This window comes from Ctenocephalides felis, unplaced genomic scaffold, assembly GCF_003426905.1.
Source record: "Ctenocephalides felis isolate EL2017-DRISC unplaced genomic scaffold, ASM342690v1 CF-g0.4_SCAFFOLD_03572, whole genome shotgun sequence".
Lineage (NCBI taxonomy): Eukaryota > Metazoa > Arthropoda > Insecta > Siphonaptera > Pulicidae > Ctenocephalides > Ctenocephalides felis.
Genome location: NW_020539726.1, coordinates 13,627,344 through 13,647,690, shown reverse-complemented (window position 1 = coordinate 13,647,690; position 20,347 = coordinate 13,627,344). Strand labels below are relative to the sequence as shown.

The 20,347-nt window shown below is 28.9% G+C and overlaps 4 protein-coding genes across 5 annotated transcripts in view; 2 read left to right on the top strand and 2 right to left on the bottom strand.

The window, feature by feature from the left end:
- The first annotated feature begins 194 nt into the window (after nucleotides 1-194).
- LOC113387534 (transmembrane and TPR repeat-containing protein 4-like) lies at nucleotides 195-6,388 on the top strand. Its single transcript, XM_026624864.1, has 16 exons — nucleotides 195-444; nucleotides 708-919; nucleotides 1,102-1,224; nucleotides 1,296-1,432; nucleotides 1,504-1,601; nucleotides 1,668-1,877; nucleotides 1,944-2,119; nucleotides 2,186-2,351; nucleotides 2,707-2,835; nucleotides 2,901-2,980; nucleotides 3,564-3,671; nucleotides 3,741-3,882; nucleotides 3,947-4,061; nucleotides 4,145-4,324; nucleotides 4,385-4,546; nucleotides 6,253-6,388. Exons 1-15 carry the CDS (start codon nucleotides 418-420, stop codon nucleotides 4,522-4,524), a joined length of 2,043 nt encoding a protein of 680 aa, XP_026480649.1. The 5' UTR covers nucleotides 195-417; the 3' UTR covers nucleotides 4,525-4,546; nucleotides 6,253-6,388.
- On the bottom strand, nucleotides 4,584-8,097 carry LOC113387532 (probable ATP-dependent RNA helicase DDX47). 2 transcript variants are annotated; one of them, XM_026624863.1, is made up of 9 exons: nucleotides 7,956-8,097; nucleotides 7,672-7,893; nucleotides 7,339-7,597; nucleotides 7,006-7,172; nucleotides 6,881-6,946; nucleotides 6,425-6,819; nucleotides 6,224-6,356; nucleotides 5,094-5,222; nucleotides 4,584-4,888 (listed from the first exon to the last, which is right to left on the bottom strand). In XM_026624863.1, the coding sequence occupies exons 2-9, from the start codon at nucleotides 7,846-7,848 to the stop codon at nucleotides 4,712-4,714; spliced, it is 1,503 nt and encodes a 500-aa protein (XP_026480648.1). In that variant the 5' UTR covers nucleotides 7,849-7,893; nucleotides 7,956-8,097; the 3' UTR covers nucleotides 4,584-4,711. The 2 variants fall into 2 exon arrangements, with proteins under 2 accessions (XP_026480648.1, XP_026480647.1); XM_026624862.1 differs by having other exon boundaries at nucleotides 7,672-8,028.
- A 6,174-nt stretch (nucleotides 8,098-14,271) lies between these two features.
- Nucleotides 14,272-19,101, bottom strand: LOC113388123 (GLIPR1-like protein 1). Its single transcript, XM_026625526.1, has 3 exons — nucleotides 19,098-19,101; nucleotides 16,496-16,661; nucleotides 14,272-14,506 (listed from the first exon to the last, which is right to left on the bottom strand). The coding sequence occupies exons 1-3, from the start codon at nucleotides 19,099-19,101 to the stop codon at nucleotides 14,272-14,274; spliced, it is 405 nt and encodes a 134-aa protein (XP_026481311.1).
- Nucleotides 19,102-19,651: 550 nt separating this feature from the next.
- Nucleotides 19,652-20,347, top strand: part of LOC113388122 (zinc finger FYVE domain-containing protein 26-like) — a 14,422-nt gene continuing 13,726 nt past the window's right edge. Inside the window, exon 1 of the mRNA XM_026625525.1 lies at nucleotides 19,652-19,690. Coding sequence (XP_026481310.1) covers nucleotides 19,652-19,690 — 39 coding nt within the window. The remainder of the gene's footprint in view (nucleotides 19,691-20,347) is intronic.

Sequence of the window (20,347 nt, the reverse complement as noted above, 5' to 3'; positions counted from 1 at the left end):
CAGCCATGACAGTTTATTATGACATATTCATATATTTTATGTGTTGGTATGTCCATCAACATAAGTCAGCAGCCAACATAAAGATTTATGCAAAAAAAAAACTAGCACCATCTAACGATGCGAGTACGCACCTTTATGTTTGTTTATCCATACATCTTTTATATTTGTATCATATTCAGCTCTTTTGAGAAATGTCAAACCAGTGCCAAACACGATTGAGGAAGTGAGTGAAGGAGTAAACGATTTGTAATGTGTTTTGCGGTTTATCTAGGGCCCCTTTGTAAAAGGGGCGCTATATAATTTTTATTGTTTAGTTTTATTCAAGATTTTTAAACTAACGACACATGTACATGTAAAATGAGTTACCACACATATTATTTCTTCTAAATATGTGAAACTAAAAAATAACGAACTAAAATGAAGTTCAATAAAAAAAGCCTCGAAGTAAGTATTATTAATGCACAACTGATGTAATTTACAGCGTTTACGCAAATTTAAATTTTGGTATATATTGAAGTATATATAATCTATATATATTTTTTTATATATAATTAGTTGTTTAGCTATGAATCAAATTAACATTCTTGATTTTAAACGATATTTCTTTTGTCAACATATTTGAAGTTTTGAATATAGCAAATTTATGTAAAATCTTTATTTGTATATTATTATAATATTATTATATTTATGTATTTATTTATTTTTAGGTATTTTTGATAATTATTACAGCATGTCTTTGCTATGGTTTTACCTTACAAGGAAATTTTGTTTTTGACGACTTTGAAGCTGTAGTAAACAATGATGATGTTAAATGGAATGATAGTATTATTAATATATTCAAACATGATTTTTGGGGAGCCAATATATCAAATCCTTTAAGCCATAAATCATATAGACCTTTAACAGTTTTTACATTCAGGTATTATTTTAAAATAAGAGATAATTATCAAAGTTGAAGTTTCACATGTATAATTTTTTTTTAATTATATTTACCAACAGCATTCTGAAAATAATGTTGTGATTCTGATGTTTATAAATTTCATGATGAGTTCATAAAATTTTGTTATCAATGTAATAAAGTAATATTAAAATAATTTCCAGGTTGAATAACTATTTTAGCGGAAGTTTGAATAGCACACATATGAAAATAACAAACTTTATCTTGTACCTTGTAGTATGCCTTCTTGTTTACTATGTATATAAACTTATAGCTGATGTTAACAGGTAAATTATTTAAATTTACACATACATATTGTCAATAAATATTAATAAATGTATGTTCAACTTTAATGCAGTATTCCATTTATAAGTGCAATTTTATTTGCATCTCATCCAATACATACTGAGGCTGTGAGTAGCATAGTAGGTCGTGCTGAATTGCTTTCATCATTTTTTTGCTGCATTGCTTTCATTTTATATAATAGAAGCATAGGTAATAATACAATCAATAGTCTAAGGTATATCTGAATAAAACGTGTTACTAATTTTTCATTCCTGTAATAGATGTCTGCAAAATTGGTGACATGCTTATGTATTGCATACTGAGTACCTTTTTCGTGATATTAAGTTTGTTGAGCAAAGAAAATGGTGTGATGATAATAGTAAGAAATTAATCATTTAATTCTATATGTATATTTTTATATTTCATAAAACTTTATTTGTTTCAGGTGGTTTGTTTGACTTATGACATACTAAACCAGTGGCAATCAAAGCAAAATTCTAATAAAAATGATGAATTTAGAAAAATCCGATTTGCATTACTAACATCATCTATGATTTTACTTATATTTTGGAGAATGCATATCATAAATTTTGAAACTCCTATATTTCAGAAAATGGATAATCACATTGCATTTTGTAATGACAAAATCTCAAAAGTAATTGCACAATTTTTAACACTTATGATTTTTTTTTGCTTGTTATATCATTTCTTTTATTTACAGATATTATCACAATTATATTTATATTCTTTAAATATATGGCTGCTGCTATGTCCAATTTGGTTGTGCTGTGATTGGTCTTTTGAATGTGTGCCTTTACTTACAATATGTGATATAAGAATTATTACCATTCCCGCTCCTTGGATAATTATTGGTCTTATAATTTATTATCAGAAAAGGTATTATTTTAAAGTAGCATCAGTTTTTTATATGATAGAATAGTATGTAATCTATTATTATTTTAGGTTTTTACTTAATGGACTTATATTTATGATCATTCCTTTCTTACCTGCAAGTGGTATTATTACTGTCGGTTTCGTTATTGCTGAAAGAGTCTTATTTATTCCATCAATTGGGTTCTGTTTGATGTTAGGATTTAGTATTCAGAATATTTCAAAGTATTTTTTTAAGGTAGGTGAAAAATTATCTGAAAGACACATTACTTTTGTTATATATTTTCTTTAAAATGTAGGTATATTTTAATTTATGATAATGTGTTATATATTTTTGTGATTAAATTTTCTTTGCTTTTTTAAAATGATACCCAAGCATGATAATTCAGAAATTATAAAATTTACATATTTTTCCAATATGTTATAGATAGTTCATAAAATCTAAATAAAGATAAGTTAAAAATAAAAATAATTAGTTATAGATTTTATTTATTTTTTATAATTTATGAAAAACCGATGAATAAGCTTATTAGCCTGTATCATATCTGTTGCCGATAGCTGATTTAATATTAAATAGTAAATTTATTTTGTAGACTGCAATCTTCTGCTATGTGGCCTTAATATGTTTATGGATTGTGCGAACAAATATGAGAGCTGCAGAATGGTCTAATAGCACAGTATTATTTGACAGTGGAGCAAAAGTTTGCCCACAAAACGCCAAAGTTAGTTTTTATAGAAAATAAATTGACAGTAATTTATTGACAAATAATCACTATAAATCTTTCAGATACATTACAATAGAGCTTTGACCGCATCTACGAATAATGATAACCATAAAGCAGAATTACTATATTTGGAGGCATTAAGGTAAACATCATTATATTAAATAGCTTATAATATTAACAAATATTTTCAATATAAATTCAGTTCACAAATTTTTGTTCAGTTAAATTGTCAGTCAATAGTCAATAGTTTAATATAATTTTTTAACCTAATTTAACATACATACATCTTGTTATATTTTCTATTTTTGTTCATACTTGAAATACAGTATTGATTGATTAATGATAGAATATAGTTTTCATTTGCATAAATTGGTTTGCAATATACAATTCCATATTAAATCAATTAATCATAAAATAGTGAACTTGTTTTATTTAGTTTCGAAATTGCAATAGTGTACATATAAAATTTCAGTTAGTAAAAAAGTACAAATGAAATTATATTCAAAAATAGTTGAAACATGAATGCACATTTTATTCCTTGCATACAAGTTCTATATGTTTAATGCGTAATTTTTTAAAATTATGTATATAAATAATTTATTAACAGTAATATTACTTTGATTTTAAAGAATTATGTTCTTTACAACAAAAAACTTATTTGATTTTATCTTGAAATGATTATATTCTTTTAATTTGACTCACACATTATGTGTTTTTTTTTCTAGGCAATATCCAGAGTATGAGCAGGCTTTAAATAATTTAGCAAATTTATTGCGAGATGCTAAACGATTTGAAGAAGCAGAATCATATCTACGAAAAGCAGTTCATATCAGGTAATAAATAATATTAGATCATGCAAATGTTATTGAATTTGCATGACATTATTTTTATTATCATTATAGGCCGTCATTTGGTGCTGCGTGGATGAATCTCGGAATAGTTTTGTCACAGTTAGGTGAATTTTTAGAAGCAGAACATTGTTACAAAAAATCATTGCATTATCGACCAAAACATGTAGATACCTTTTACAACCTTGGAAATTTGGTAAATTGAAATTTGCAAGAAACAGCATCTATAAATATTTAAAATAAATGTAGAATTTTTTAAGTATTTGAGCAATAAGCAATACAGAGAAGCAAAGAGTTCATGGCTACAAGCAACGAGAATAGATTCTTCACATGCAAAGTCGTGGATAAATTTAATTACGCTTTTAGATTCACAAGGTAAAAGTACAAATAAAAAGTCAGTGTTATAATTAATTTTTGTTCTAAGTTATTGAATTATTACTTATGATTTTCTTTCACAGGAAAAAATGAAGAAGTTAAAAAGTTGGCTTCTAGGGCATTGAATAAATTACCAAATGAGCCCGGTTTACATTTCTTGTTAGCTAATGCTTATGGGAAGTCAAATCAGTATGAAATGGCTGAATCTCATTTTAAATCGGCAATCAGTATTAAACATGATGCATTGTATTTTGCAAATTTAGGTAATATAAAATTACTTATATAATTTGTCAGGATAAAAGCTGCATTTAACTCATTTTCAGGGGTTCTATATCATAGGTGGAATAAGACAAATTTAGCTGAAACAATGTATAAAGAGGCATTGAAGATTAATCCAACATTAAAAAGTGCAAATGACAATTATAACAAATTATTGCATATCAAAAGTAGAAGGCAACATTAAAGTGTGTAATCAGATAAGACAGGTACTAAAAATTACTTTTTGCTCAAATATATTTCCTGGACTTATATTAACAATCATATATTTAATTCATTTAAGTGATTTTATTAGAAAGATTCAATAACATTATTTTGGTTTTGGTTTACAAGATTTCTTGATGTTGATTAATGATCTTATAAAGTAATATCAATCATCGGCGTCCTCGGCCACCACCTTTTCCACCTCGTTTTCCTTTTCCACCTTTATTTCCCTTCAATCGTTTGCGAACACCTTGTGCTTGTTCAGTATCATCATCACTTTGGTTGCCGCCGCCACCACCTTTGCGTTTTTTGCCTGATTGTTTTCGATCTTCTATATCTTTCAATTCCTTTGAATAGAAAATGATCAATTATTGTTACAAATATACAGATAGTACTGTACAAATCGTGAGATCTATATTTCATTTTGTTGTAAAAAAAAATTATATGTTAAGATTTTATATTTTTTTCTTCAAAATTTAAAAAATGAACGGCATGATTTTATGGTAACAATTGAGCTAAGTATTCAGCATAGCAATGAAAGCTTTTACAAACCATTCGTGAAGTCCTCTGTGCCTCACTAACTCTTTCTTGTAAGGCCATAACTTCCTCTTCTTCACATTTAAACAATGGTAGTTTTTTTCCAAGCAGTTGTTCAATTCGTTGATACAGTTCAACATCATACTGAAAATAGCAAGCACATTTAAGTTAGCATTATACTCTAAATAAAGTAAGGTAATATTAAATAGTTGGATATATTTTCAAATTTTTAACTTCCCGTAGGGCAAGTTATAGTAATCGCAAAAAAATCGAAATTGAAAATTTTTATATATCTTTACGTTTCAGAGGTTTCTGAACATTTTGGCATACCTTAGAAAAAATGGATGTATGTGTGTGTGTGTGTATGTATGTATGTATGTATGTGTGTGTATGTATGTGCGGATACAAATTTTTGTCGACGATTTCGGGAACACAGATCAACCGATTTGAATAATTCAAAAAACATTCGATCCGTATTGATAAGGAGACGTGCTGATTAGTTTTTGGCAAAGGCAGGTCAAGCCGTTCCGAAGATACGGGGCAAAAAGTTCCGAAAACGGTAACTCAGTTTTTAAGAGAACGGAGCGTCCGATTTTAATAATTCAAAAAACATTTTACTTGTATTGACAAGATGAAGAATCGATACAACTTTCATGAAGGAGATATAGAGATATAGAGGAAAAAGTAAAAAAATGAGCCATTTGGCGGTCAAAAATGATCATTAGACATATGCACATCAAATTATCAGACATTTTATAGAGATTTTAACAATAAGTATACATTTTGTTAACATTCCTATCGGTTCCGTACCAATGCTTATGCGTTAGACAGCGACGCGGCGCTTACGCGCTTTATATTTTGTCCCTATGTAGTTAAAGCAGTACGATTGCTTTGAAAAAAAAGTTCAGATCTTCCACAATATGTCAAAATAAAGAAAAAAAATTTATTGTTTCTCAAAAATCTTATTTTTTCAAAGTAATTTTTTTTCAAAAATGTTAATCGTTTTAAAAAAAAATAATAATTTTTGGTACGGGAAGTTCCAGCAATTTGCCTTAAGGCACGATGCCCTAATTGCCTTAAGACAGAATTCCACTTACAGCTAGTTTAAGTTTTAATTGGAAACTAATATTTCCATGATATTTTACCTGAGTAACAAAAGTTATTGACTTTCCAGCTCTACCAGCCCTTGCTGTTCTACCAACTCTGTGTATGTAATCCTTACTGTGCGTAGGAATGTCAAAATTCAGCACCACATCAACGTGGGGAATATCCAAACCTCTAAGGAAAAATAAAATTGGGATTAATGATTAACACAAAACAGTAAGGTTATTAAATATGGTTACTACCTTGATGCTACATCTGTTGATATCAGTATTGATCTCGATTTGGCTTTAAACTTATTTAGAGCAGCTAATCTTTTATTCTGTGACATCTGACCATGAAGAGGTACAGCAGCTAATCCTAATGATCTTAAGAGCAAAGCTGTTCTGACAGTATTATTGCATGTACTGCAAAATATCATAAAGCTATTTCCAGACAATTCATTGAGAATGTGAACCAAATACACATCTTTAAATTTTACTGGAATGAAAATATAATATTGCTGAAGTTTATCCACTGTTTGATATTTTGAAGATACTTCTACTTTCACTGGATCTTGCAGTGATGCCCTTTGTAGCTTATTTACTTTTTTAGTCATGGTTGCTGAGAATAAGAAAGTTCTACGTTCTTTTGGTATCACCTAAAAATTATATTTCATAAATATCTGAACAAAGTATGGGTTTATAAAAAATAACACATACCTTTAGAATTTTATTGACTTCTACTTCAAAATCCATATTCAATATTCTATCTGCTTCGTCCATTACCTGCAATTATTTTATCAGTAAGTACTTATTGTTGACTTATAATAATAATAACCAATTACCAAGAATTTAAGTGCTCGTAAACTAAATCCTTTAGTATTTTCTAAATGATCAACTAATCTGCCTGGTGTTGCAATTAAAATATGTGGCTTTTTAGCAAGTTGCAGTGCTTGGGATACCATATCCATTCCACCTACTATTACAACTGATTTAACACCTATACTGCTACCTAAAAGAGTAAGTAATTTATAATTTCATTATAATAATTGAGCATTTTAAGTTTACTGAAAATCTTACAAAATAAATTTTTAGTAACACTAAAAGTTTATAAATCTCAATATGACCTCAGATTGAATTCACTTTTAAATTGTTAATGTATTTTTTATAAATCTTACCCAAGGCTTCGAATTGTTCAGAAATTTGAAAAGCTAATTCTCTAGTAGGGGTCAATATTAGTGCGAAATAACGCTGTGGATTTTGCAACAAAGCTTGAAGAATTGGTAGAGCAAAGGCGGCTGTTTTTCCTGAACCCGTTTCAGCTAAACCAATTACATCACGTCCTTGTAGAGCTAGTGGTATAGCTTCTCTTTGAATTTTGGAAGGTACTTTCCACTTTAATTCTGTGCAAGCCTCGCACAATGAATCTACCAAACCCTGTTATAATAGATAAGATGATCAATAAATCATATCAATCTATTTTAAAATTTAATATTTATTAAATTACAAACCAAATCTTTCCATGATACTTCTTTTTCTGAATCACCATTCACGTTTTCAACGTCAATACTATTTTGACTAACCACATCATTTCCATTGGGCGCTTCATCTTCAGATTCTGACTGGTCATTATCAGACTCACTTTCTACTTCATTATCACTAGCTATACTGTTTTCTTCTTCAGACATTATAATGAAAATTTGTAAAGATGATTTTCTTTTAGCAACGTGATCCTAAAAACATAACCTTAACTGATCAAGTCAATCTGACAGTTTACGACAATTCGCAAAAATACTCGAATCTAATTTATTTTTGTAATTCCTATTCGTTAAAATCTTTATATATTTCACATGCACCTTCCCGAAAGTTTTATATATGTTTATTTAAAATTTACTAGTTCATATTCGTATTTCACAAAACACGTGTTATTTTTCGAGGTTTGACAAAAACAAAACACGAGGCCCTCTAATGTAGAAGGTTAATAACAGTATATATCGATATATTTAGATAAGTTTTGTCGGATCGTCGGATCCGTATAAGAGAATTGTAAAGCTCTATGCTTTTAACACACAACATCGTTTTCCTCACCCAACAGTCGGATATGAGTCGTGTGGTTGGATTAGAATGTATAAATTTATAATTTGCGTTTAGGCCATTACGCGTTTACATCCACAGGATTTTATTGTCCTGAATGACAATAAAAATATTGCGATTGCAATCATTACAATTATCGAATGTTTTGCAAGAATACGGAGTCGTATGCCGACTGATGGCTTTTCCGTTTTCAAAGATATTAGATTTAATTATTTTTAGTTAAATTATAGACTTTAAGCCTACTCAATAATATAATTACTTTTTCTTTTAAGTGCCTAAACGAGATAAACCTAAATTAATGAACCTGAATATGAAGTATAGTGTGCTTTTATTTTTATTAACACATTCAGTTGTCGTATGTCATCATCCAAGATCATACAAGATCATCAACTGGTCAGAGCAGATCAATAAGCGGTTTATAAGGTAAATATTACAGGATTATAACTAGCTGTAAGTGGAATTCTGTCTTAAGGCAATTAGGGCATCGTGCCTTAAGGCAAATTGCTGGAACTTCCCGTACCAAAAATTATTATTTTTTTTAAAAACGATTAACATTTTTGAAAAAAAATTACTTCGAAAAAATAAGATTTTTGAGAAACTCTAATTTGACAAAAAATTACTTATATTGAAAAAAAAAATTGAAAAAAAAAAATTTTTTTTAATTTTTTTTTTGTTTTGAAAAACTAACATAAAAAAGTATTGTAACAAAAGTAAAATTTGTATAGTCCCACCACAGTGCTCGTGAATGATAAATTATTTTTTCTAATAAATAACATAACAGGCAAACTATTTTAGTTAAAAAAAATCTAGTACTTACGCAAAAGATTTAAAATTAGCGAATCCAATTTTCAGTTGAAAGTAATGAACTTTTAGAAAGTTATTCGATTTTATTGTAATATGCTATAGCATATATTTATTAACTTCCTGAAGGAGTTTTTATGTTTTCATAAAAAAATCCGATTCGCTAATTTTATGTCTCGACGTTTCAACCCATTCTGAATCGAATGAGACCAATTTTAAAAAAAGTATGTGTGTGTGAACAGATTTTTTTAAGGGGGTCTTCCTATGTGACGGCCTGTTTTTTAGGGATATTTTAGGATTTTTTTTTTCTACGACCAGTAAATATTTAGAGCTTCAAGTTTTTTATCATTTCAGCTAAAAATATTCAGTCAAACTAGAGTTACAGCGCTCTGAACACCCCCGCCTCGAAAACAAGAGCTCCCACTTCCTCCACGATTCCGGCTGATCGGCTTATCAGAAAAAAAAAATAAACGGCGTTTTAATTTGTAGGCTTACAAGCACGGAATGACCTATAATCAAATGAATATAAAAAAAATTGGATTTTTGATAGACATTTGAAATAAAAGTTGCAAATTAGGCGTTTTTTTGTTATTTGCTATAAAAAAATCGAAGTTTTTTTCGAAAAATTTTAAATTGATAATAGTTCATTCCATGTGTTTAAATATATTGAGTGTGCCCTGTAAATTTCAAGTAATTCGGTCCAGCCGTTTCTGAGATACAATGGAGGAAAGTTTGAAAAACACAGTTTTGAGAAAAACGCGTTTAAAGTTTCTAACTGCTAACTCAGCGCTCGGAACCGCTCTTTCTTTTACCTGCTGTATTTTTAAAACGACTTCGAATTTTCTAAAATCGCTTTACTACCGTATTTTCTAGACATGTTAAGGGAGCAATTTATGAAAAAAAAAATCGATTTTTTTAACCCATCACATAGGAAGACCCCCTTAAATGGTTTTTGCGAATATTTTACAATTACATAAAAATGACAGCAAACTCCAATTTTTTATTGTTACCGAAAATTAGATTTAATTTTTTCGCACTGGGCATGTTAGGCGTAATTTTCTTTATAGATATTGTTAATGTTGTTGTCGAAATTGATTATTATTCAGAATTCACTTTTGTTGATTAGTCTTAAAATTTTTACAAGGACATGCGAGTTTTATGCAGATTATTCCTTTCTTATTAAAATTAGCATGATTTATGGTATAGTTAGAATTATTTAGCTAATATAAGCAATTATATATAATTGGTTTAGGTATACCTAAACCAACACGTAATTATTAATTCAATGCGTATATATTAAGTCAGCTAAAAATTATTCAGCAAGAAACTAGGATCAGCTAGTACCATACCATTTCAGCTCATACCATTTTGACGCAATCAGACAATTACTTTATGATGTGAGTTATAGCATTTTATGTGAAGCAACTTTGTGTTTTTGAAATTATGGAAAAATCAAACATAGACGTAAATGCTTGCTCACATATTTGTTGAAATAATATTTAACACTAACTACCATGACGGGTCAAATGACCCATTTTGAACTTTTGCATTGAAAATGCACGTATAATTTCATTGCGTTTGCACATTTGACTTCATGACTTTTTTTAAGTAATTAAAGTATAGTTATAAACAAAATTTTTTTTTTGTTTTGTTTTGTTTATTCTGAGTAATCCTTCTTGTATACCGATATCTACACAATGGGTCATTTGACCCGGAGAGAATTTTTTTGGTTTATGAGATTGTCAGTCATATTTGTAGTCAGTAAGTTGCACATTCTTCTAAATACTGTTGCGTAAAGTAGTTCAACGAAAATAGCTCAGAATAATTTCAAGAAAATATCAAATTTTAGATTGAAAATAGCTTTTTATTGTTAGAAAAAGTGGCAGAAATTGAAAGTCTTGGTAAGTACCTAGTTTATATTTTATTTTGATAGCTATAGTGATACAGGTTATTTTTTACCCAGAAAATGTCGAAGCAAACAAGACATTACGAGTTCTTAGAAGATAGAAATAATATTGGCGAAGAGTTTTCAGAAATTCCGTGAAGATGAATTTTCTGAAAATAAAGATATATTGGTTGAAAATAAAAAATGAGTTTGATTCAACAGATACCGACGATAAGAAAACAATGATAAACGTTTACCTGAACCAGTTTCATATTACAATAAAACCAAATTTGGTGTAGACATGACCGATCAAATGGCGAGGAAAATTACTACAAAATCCAAGTCTTGCACATGGTCTCTCCAAGTTTTTTTCAATATCCTTGATTTAGCTGGCATAAATGCCTGGATTTTGTACAAGCAAACGACAGGAGAAAATATCTCGCGACAAAATTTTTTACTCAGGCTAGCAAAAACACTTGGCGCCGATTTTCGAAACAAATACGAAAGTATCGTTGCCTAAGTCTACTACAGATGCTTATAACGTATGAGATGTCAAATAGGATACTGTAAAAAAATAAAACCAACAAATTTGCTTTAAATGTAAAAAACATGTTTGCGGAAAATGTACAATGGATAAAATTATATGTAAAAAATGCGATTAACTATGAATTAAAATTTCTTATTTTTGCTTTTGTAATAGAAATGCTCAACATACTTGTTTGTTTAATTATAATAAATTTAATTTTTATTTTTATTTTCTTCCTAACATCCATATTTCATACATTAAAGCATGAAACATAGAGTCGGGTCATTTGACCCGCTATGGTAGAATTAGGTATATATTAAGTCTTGGTATGATTAGTGTTAATAAACTTCCATATATACATCCCAGTTTGACTTTTCTTCAATGAACAAAACACTCAAATTATTTGAGAGAGACAAAAATCACACCCAATGAACAAAATACTGGATTAATAGCTAGTGCTTGTTAGATAAAAACTTTTTTTTAATTCTTCACTATCTGAAAATTAATCCATGTAATACCTAATAATAATTAGTGCTCTGCTCGAATAGTGTGAGAGCACATTTCCCTTTTCTTCCCTCGTTATTATTATTGTTATTATTATTAGATTATTAAGTGGCATCCACACCTAGCGAACGAGCACGAACGAACATGGCGTTTGATATGCGCCCAACCCAGTTTCTCTTCCTTTTCATGATTGTGCTTACAAAGTATTTTTTTCCACTCTCCTCACTTCTGGACTTCTGCATTTTTTATTTATCTGTCTACTTTATCTTAGTACCACATACTAAAGCCTTTCAAATAGTTTTCATCAGCCTTATTTAGAGTCCATGTTTCTGATCCGTAATTAGCAATGTTTCAAGTATACCCTTTATATATATGTACATATATAGTGACATTATTATAATTATAAAATAAAACTAGTTGAAAGTGGCATTTACCCTTAAGGAAAGTTGCATGAACTTCCCGAAATTTGTAAAAATTAACTTTATCAATCGAAATTGAAATTTAGATAAAATTTTCAACTGTTTATTTCTAAAATAAAGTTATCGCTTTCAATTAAATCTAAACATTGCGATTTCGAAAAGAAATTTCTCAAGCACATTTAAATTAACTGTAACTATATTAATTATATTGCACAGACACGTGCTTGTTTGCCCTAAAATTGTAGCTTATTATTTTAAATTTTGATGAATTGATAATTATCAATTATAATTGACTTATCACATCACAAAAGGACACAAATTTTAACTATAATATTTTCTCAAACTTTGATGAATTTTTAACATTAAACTATTTGTCGTAGAGCCGTAACACTTTAGTATGTTTTATAAGACCATGATATCTATTGCCAAAAAACGTTCATAAAAATCGCTAAAAATTTTTTTTCAACCGTTAATTTCAAGACAACGGCTCGGTAGACTAATCAGTATCATTTCCAACCAATATTTTTCTAAAAGTTTTTCATTTTTTAAAATCAATTGAAATGAAAACTGAAGATTGAAGACTGAAAACTGTTTTCATAATCTCTCATCATACCAGGCGCTTCTATCTGTCTGAGATATGAAAATAATGTATATATATAAATAAATAAATAAATAAATAAATAAATTCAGAATTGAGAGCTAAAACGTGGACGAAGAATTTTCCACTTTTTTGCTATTTACAAAAACAGGTATAAGCCGATCGTCGCACAAAACTGATAAAAGATAATCCACATTGAAATACATCGATTAGCTTTTAAAAATCGTTTCAGGCGTTCTCAAGCAATCATTGATGAAAGTTTTAATTTTGACAAACGCCAAAAACGATACTAATTTTTGCAAACTTTGATGAATTTTTAAAATTAAACGACTTGTCGTAGGGCCGTAATATTTAAGTATGAACTATAAGACTAATCTACCGTCAAAAAAAAATCATGAAAATCGTCGAAAAATTTTTTTTAACACTTATCACAAGAAAACTTCCTGGCCGATCTTTACCAAAGATTAATCAGGTCGATTCCCAACTAATATTTTTCGAACGGTTTTGAATGTTGAAAATTGATTCAGAATTGCGGGCTAAAACGTGGACGAAAATTTTTCAGCTATTTACAAAGAAACGGCTTGGCTGATTATCTTTTAAATGGCTTTTAAATTTTTGAAATCTATCCAATCGTTTTTGAGAAAAGTTGATTTACGTAAAAAAATCTGTTCACATACACACATACATATACTTTTTCCAAAATTGGTCTCATTCGAGTCGAGAAAACATAAAATTAGCGAATTGGATTTTTTGATGAAAACATAAACTTCTGTGGGAAGTTAATAAAATATTATATTTTTATTATTATTTATTTATAAATTGTACTCAATAACAGTACAATTAAAAATAGTATTTTTACAAATTCTATTTAAATTTTACACATATGTTGATTGCAAATAACTTACTGTTTGTCAGAAATTGCCTTTGTTAATAATATCCCAAAAATACTACGAATAACAATATACATATTAAAGCAATTTTATGATGAACCAATATTATCTATTAATTTGGTTTTAAACAGTCTTAGAAAGTTTGTCTCAGGCGATACTTGTGTTGAATATCATATTGTATTGGTAAAAAATTCTGTTATTTAACATATGTTAAATAATTATATAATAATTATTTTACAGCAATGACCTTCAGCACTTGTACAAACTAGGAAATAGTTGTTCAGTTGGCTCAATATAACAATATGTACTAATGACCATTATATATTTGTTTATGAGATAACTATATTATTTATTATGTAATTAACTTATTTTTAAAATATTTAAATATAAGCATTTATGACTGCTCACATAATGATAAATACTTTTTATTACACTTTTTGCATTTAGAACATGGTTGTCCAATCGCATACGTTGGTGCCTCTAAAAGATTTCCTTCGGAATAATTGCATGCCATTAGCAGCGCATGGACCAAACCGAATTCTGGGTGAGGTTGCAGGAAGAAGGATACCGCGCAGCCCATGTGAGTAGCCTCATCGCGAACCAATTGGGTGAAATGACCTCTTTGGATGCTATTAGATAAATAAAATTAAATTAAAAATACGAAATAATACAACAAATCAGAAAATGACAATAAGCTATAGATTTACAACTATTAGTGTTAATTAATTTAGTGGTTTCCAACCTTGTTGTACCTGCGTCCCTCGTTTCTTTAAATTTATTGTTACACTTTCTTCACATAAGATTTTTTTCACACCCAATTTGATTTTTTGTTTGTATTCGTGAATAGTATTTTGAAAACAATAACCACTCTTACAACAGTACAACATATGGGATATCACGAAAATACTTTAATTTTAATTTAACCAGTTAACTGATTGACGAGTAAACTTGACATGAAAAAGTGACAGAATTTTGTATATTGACGTGTACAGTCGTCATGCATATAATATTTAACCATTTTGACTATTTATATTGCAAATTTTGAAAAATGAAACAAACACACTTTGTAATTTAAGATATTTACAATATTGTATGCCCATACAATTTGTACGAGCATTTAATAAAAGCTCGTACTTATGTCATTTTATCTCAAAACATACTTTTCTGACGATTCTGAACTGTACGTACAGCGCACCATGGTTAACTGGTTAATTTAACTTTGACGTATTTTAATTAAACCGTTTTTTAATTTTTGTTAAATTTGATACCGTAGGGCAAAAATACCGAGGACAATCACACTTCACTCAATAAGTTCGTGGCAATAAGTCCACTCAATAACTAAGAAAAACTCATAATTTTGGCAATTTTTTTTTTTTTTATTCAATATAGTTTTCTTCGAAGACGATATACCAATTATAGCGAACTTCGAACATTTCGAAACCATTTTTGTAGTACAATTTGTACTTAGTCACAAAATTCGTTTATCGTCTCATCATTTGGCAAATATTTCTTCAGAGCGAACATCCTTTTGAGATCTGAGAACAGGATATGGTCCCTGGGAAACGGATCTACAGAATATAGTTAGTGGGAAAGCAACTCGGAACCTAATTCATGTTATTTTTGGCGACTGTTTTCGCGGATTTGTGAATTGGTGCTTTGTTCTGATGGAGCAGCACGGTTTTCCTTTTCAAATGGGGCGGTTTTTTCGAGTTTGATCTTCAAATGTTCTAATAACATTATACAATAGTTACTGTTGATAGTTTGGCCCTTTTCAAGATAGTTGATGAATATAATTTTCTGTGTATCCCAAAAAACTGACGCCATAACCTTGCCAACTGATTGGTTACATTTTTTCTCGTCATCGCGTCGGGTACACTCGGTTGATTGTCTATTCGACTTTGGAATGTAGTGTTGAAGCCAGGCCATATTCATGGTAACATATTGATGCAAAACTTCAGTTTTGTTCTGATTAAACAGTTCCAAATACTCTTACGATCATCAACTCGTTATGCTTTTGGTCAATTGTGAGTTTGCGCGGCACCCATTTAGCACAGAGGTTTTTCCTATTCAAATATTTATGAACGATGTGTCCATCACCTACTATTGATATCTTTAGGGTGTTAGCTCTCTCAGGCAATTTTACTTTCCGGTTCTCCAAAACGTTTCGGTAGATCTTTTTTATATTCTCCGGTGTAACCACCTGAATTGGCCTTCCGGAGTGTTCAAGCATTGTCAGTGTCTGTTAGGCCACGATTAAAATCAGCAAACAACTTCTTCACCATCTACCTCGATTTGGAACAATCTAGATAACACTTATCAAGCGATACTTTGGCAGCAGCAGCAATGGTACTTTTACCCATCAAAAATCAATGATAAATCAAACCACGAAATTTCTTTGAATTCATGATTTCGAAAAACTCAAAAATAGCATCACTTGAACCTTTGTAACTTGTAAACTAATCGTTCGATTGTCATGAAATTTTGACATATATTTTTTTTAGAGTTGTTGCTTCCTAAAAATCATATGGATGATTACATAGCTACATCTTTTATGTGTTATCATACGGACTTATTGAGTGGCGTTATAATTTTATGGTTAATTAAAATGGATATCATACCCATCTTCAATATTGTGGTAGCTTTGTAGAAGTGAAAGCTCGCAATCTGCCACTTCATCATACCATCGTCTGATGATGTCAACTAACAGTGGGTCAGTAACTTGAAAATAATCCAGCGATGTTGACCAAACGCTTCCTAAATTTTGTCCTGCATGCGGAAATTTATCTGAAAAGAAGATAACATTTCAAAAATGCTAGTAGTAAAATAGTAACAACTACATATTAACTAGTAGTAATTAGTAACAAACTTCATAATACGAATTATGTCGTTATACGAATGTAATAATTTTATTGTATTGATTCAAAAACACAAACATTAGGTAAAATTATCTAGTTTGTTTTAGCTATATAGAAATAATAGTGATTATTCTTTGTAGTCGCAAGCACTTATTAGGGGCAATGTCATAAAATCGAGAAGGATCATCGAACAATAAGACAGCAAATGGCTTTGGCTTATTAAGTGGTGCTTTGGCATTTATCTGTGGACGTGTTTTATGACATAAATGATAAATCGAACTTAAACTTTTTGTAAGATTTATGTCTCGTTCATCTTTACAGAGGAACGTTTAAGATTGTTGCAACTCAAACGTTAAACTAGTGATATCTCAAATGTTTTGGAAAAAAACGTATTTACCCTAGACAATTTGTAGATTTTAATATTATAAATGGGAACAAAATTATCTTCTTTTTCTGCCAAAGCATATTAAAGCATTTTTCTTAATCCTTTTGCTACAAGGACTACCTGTTTATACGGGCCTCCACATGACTAGCTTATACATTTTGCTTCAAAAAATCTTTTGCTTTAGAAGAGTAATATTTAATTTTTAAATACATTTTGATTCAAATGATTGTAAAATCTGAAAATACATTGTTGTGCCTGAGCCGAAAAGACTCTCGTAATGAAAGGGTTAATAAAGAGGTTTACCATTCAAAACACTAATAGGGAATCAGTGGGCCCAAAGGCAAACACTTTTCTTACTATGGGCAGAATACTTACAATTAGTTAATTTTTCAAGTTAAAGTTACGGCAGATGACGAGATAAGTGTAATATTTTCATAACAGCATTAAATTATAATCAGACATTGAGTGTCTCTCATGAGAGCCGTAAAAGTATTTTCGTACAAGTGCACTAGTTTTAACGTACACTAATGATTTTCTTTTATTTTCTAATAAATAATAGATTATATCAATATTTTTTATATTACGTTAATTGCTGTTCAGAGATTTCTTTATCAATTTAGTGCGTTAATATACGTACTTATATTTCTACATATTGTTGATTTTATATGTCATTGGGTTGTTTCCATGTCGAATAATGTTATCTGATATTCTAGATTAAAACATTTTTATTACTATAATAATTTAATGTTTCTCGTTTATTTTTTTAATATTATAATCCTTGATATAAAACACACACACACACTCACATATATATATATATATATATATATATATTTATATAAAAAATATATAATATATATGGATATATATATATATAATAAATATATATATATATATATATATATATTATTTTTTCATATTTTAAATGAATTAATTTGTCAAAATATTGTTTATATATGTATCATTCAATCTACGATCAAATTACTAAATATTTCATATCCAATGCTAAACAAAAGAAATTTTGACACAATAAAACTTCTAAATAATTTTTTGAATAAGTAAATTTATTTTTTACATTGTGAAATAATTTAGTAAAGTATGGCAAAACACGGCATGCATGAGTTTAAAAAATTAATATGTCAAACTTAATTATATAATTAATCTGCCAAACACATATACTGTATCTTATTTTAATTTTTGACACGTCTCAGCTGCTTTTCGGCAATAATAATGTAGACATTACATTTTTCTTATTCATAATCATGAATTTATTATATTCTAATATTGTCTAGGCTCATAAGTTTCAATGTCAAACAATAACATGTCGTTTTTTGCATTTTTACTATTCATTTTCACAATATTACTATATTTTTATAATCATATACACCCTAAAAAATTCCCTTAACACACTTCAGAAAGATTTATCAAAATCTGAATAATCGTTTAAGAGGAGTATCTCGACTTACATCCGTACAGAAGAATTTTATATATAAGATAAGGTGTGCCAAAACTTAAAAAAAAGTCCTTTAAAAAGTTTTGAAATTAATATGCGCAAATTTCTAATGGAACTTGCCAAGGGACCAGTGTGCTTCTTTAAAGCTTCTTTAAAGCGAATTTTTAACTTCGGTCCTAGAATGTTTTTTGTTCATGTTTTGGCCAAAAATCTTAAACTGTTTTTAAACATTTACACAAATTGTTCTAAATATGTCAGTTGGTAATCGTGCTGAATGTTTCTAAAAATCGGCTGACCCGACGAATATTGATTGAATTTGATTGAGTATGCTAAAATAATATTGGCCTACGACAAGTGATTTGAATCCATGAAATTTGATTTGATTTGATTTCATGAAATTCAAATCCTCATTACGGTTTGGAATATTGGACCGTCACAAAATTTCAAAAAAATATTTTTTCACAAAATATTATCGTCGCAATTTAATAAGTTGCTTCAAATTCATAATCATTAAATAGATTATTTACACATATCGGACAGTTTTTGCAACTTGCCTTAACTATTGTTTATTACGGTTTTTGAAAATAATAATTTTAATAGAATGCCGCGTTAATAACCGATTGCTGCATGGCTTTATCCATCCCCTGTAGTTCAAAATACATATAGCAAAATTAATAAAATTGGAAATTTTATATATGAATGAAATAAAAAAATTGATACTTAAAGTCAGATATTCATGACCAGAGTAGTACTGAATTATGAAATATATAAATTATTTTTTTAATTCGATCATATTTTTTCAATTTCTCTTGGGTGCATATCAATGAATATAAAAAGAATTATGCAAGAATCAAAAGAATTGCTGTAGCAAATCAATTACAATAAGTTTTTCTCAGTCAGTGAATTGAGTAGAAAATATAGACTTTATTCTCATGATTAAATTAGCTTTATCTCATTTTTATTTGTATAATATATATTTGTATATATATATATATATATATATATATATATATATATTGTGTATATGTGAAAATGATTAAATTTCAATAACTTCAATTGTATTACCTGTCCTGGCACAATCATGTCGCATGATACAGCTCATCACGTTCAATTGCGCAAGGTATGCAAGTTCATCATCCCATATCTGTCATTAAAAAACAATAAATATTTTATCATATGAGATCAATAAACGGATTAATTGAATTGCTATTCTTTAATAAAATGCCGATATTCATATTCTAGAAATACCATATATCAAACAGGAAAGCAAATCCGCAAGATAAAATCTTTGATAATTTTCGAGCCGGTTTCTTATAAGTAATTATTTGATTGATCCAATAGATTAATATTTCACTTAATTGTAAGTAGCCGTAACACTCAAACACGTGTCTGGTGGCCCGAATTTATTTTCGGTACGATAATAATTATCAAAACAGAGATCGATAATCATAATCAAATATATGCCATCGAAGATTTCATTATGAATCGGCAGACGCGCGTGCTTATATATTGTGATTGTATTTATCATATGTCAGTACCTGATAAGGTTACCTGGAACAATACTATGATAGCGTATGCAAATCCACCCTTCTCTCTATTTGATCGTCATATTTTATTGTATTTTATTATTACTGAAAAATAATTAAAAGGGTCCCTAATCATCCCATAAATGGCTATTAGCATTAGCACTAAAGTTTCTAACTTTTCTTATTTATATCAGATGATATATTTTCTATGCTGTGATATCAGATTTTCACTGGAGATTCTAGATCTCAAA

Excerpts from the sequence above, each read along its gene's own strand:
- LOC113387534 (XM_026624864.1), top strand. The coding sequence starts at position 418 with ATGAAGTTCAATAAAAAAAGCCTCGAA. Across the intron at positions 1,878-1,943 it reads GTAATGACAAAATCTCAAAA|ATATTATCACAATTATATTT; the intron begins GTAATTGCACAA and ends TTTTATTTACAG. Across the intron at positions 4,325-4,384 it reads ATTGTATTTTGCAAATTTAG|GGGTTCTATATCATAGGTGG; the intron begins GTAATATAAAAT and ends ACTCATTTTCAG.
- LOC113387532 (XM_026624863.1), bottom strand. The coding sequence starts at position 7,848 with ATGTCTGAAGAAGAAAACAGTATAGCTAGTGATAATGAAGTAGAAAGT. Across the intron at positions 6,820-6,880 it reads AAGTCAATAAAATTCTAAAG|GTGATACCAAAAGAACGTAG; the intron begins GTATGTGTTATT and ends TATAATTTTTAG. Across the intron at positions 5,223-6,223 it reads CAATAACTTTTGTTACTCAG|TATGATGTTGAACTGTATCA; the intron begins GTAAAATATCAT and ends TGCTATTTTCAG.
- LOC113388123 (XM_026625526.1), bottom strand. Across the intron at positions 14,507-16,495 it reads TACCACAATATTGAAGATGG|CATCCAAAGAGGTCATTTCA; the intron begins GTATGATATCCA and ends TTTATCTAATAG.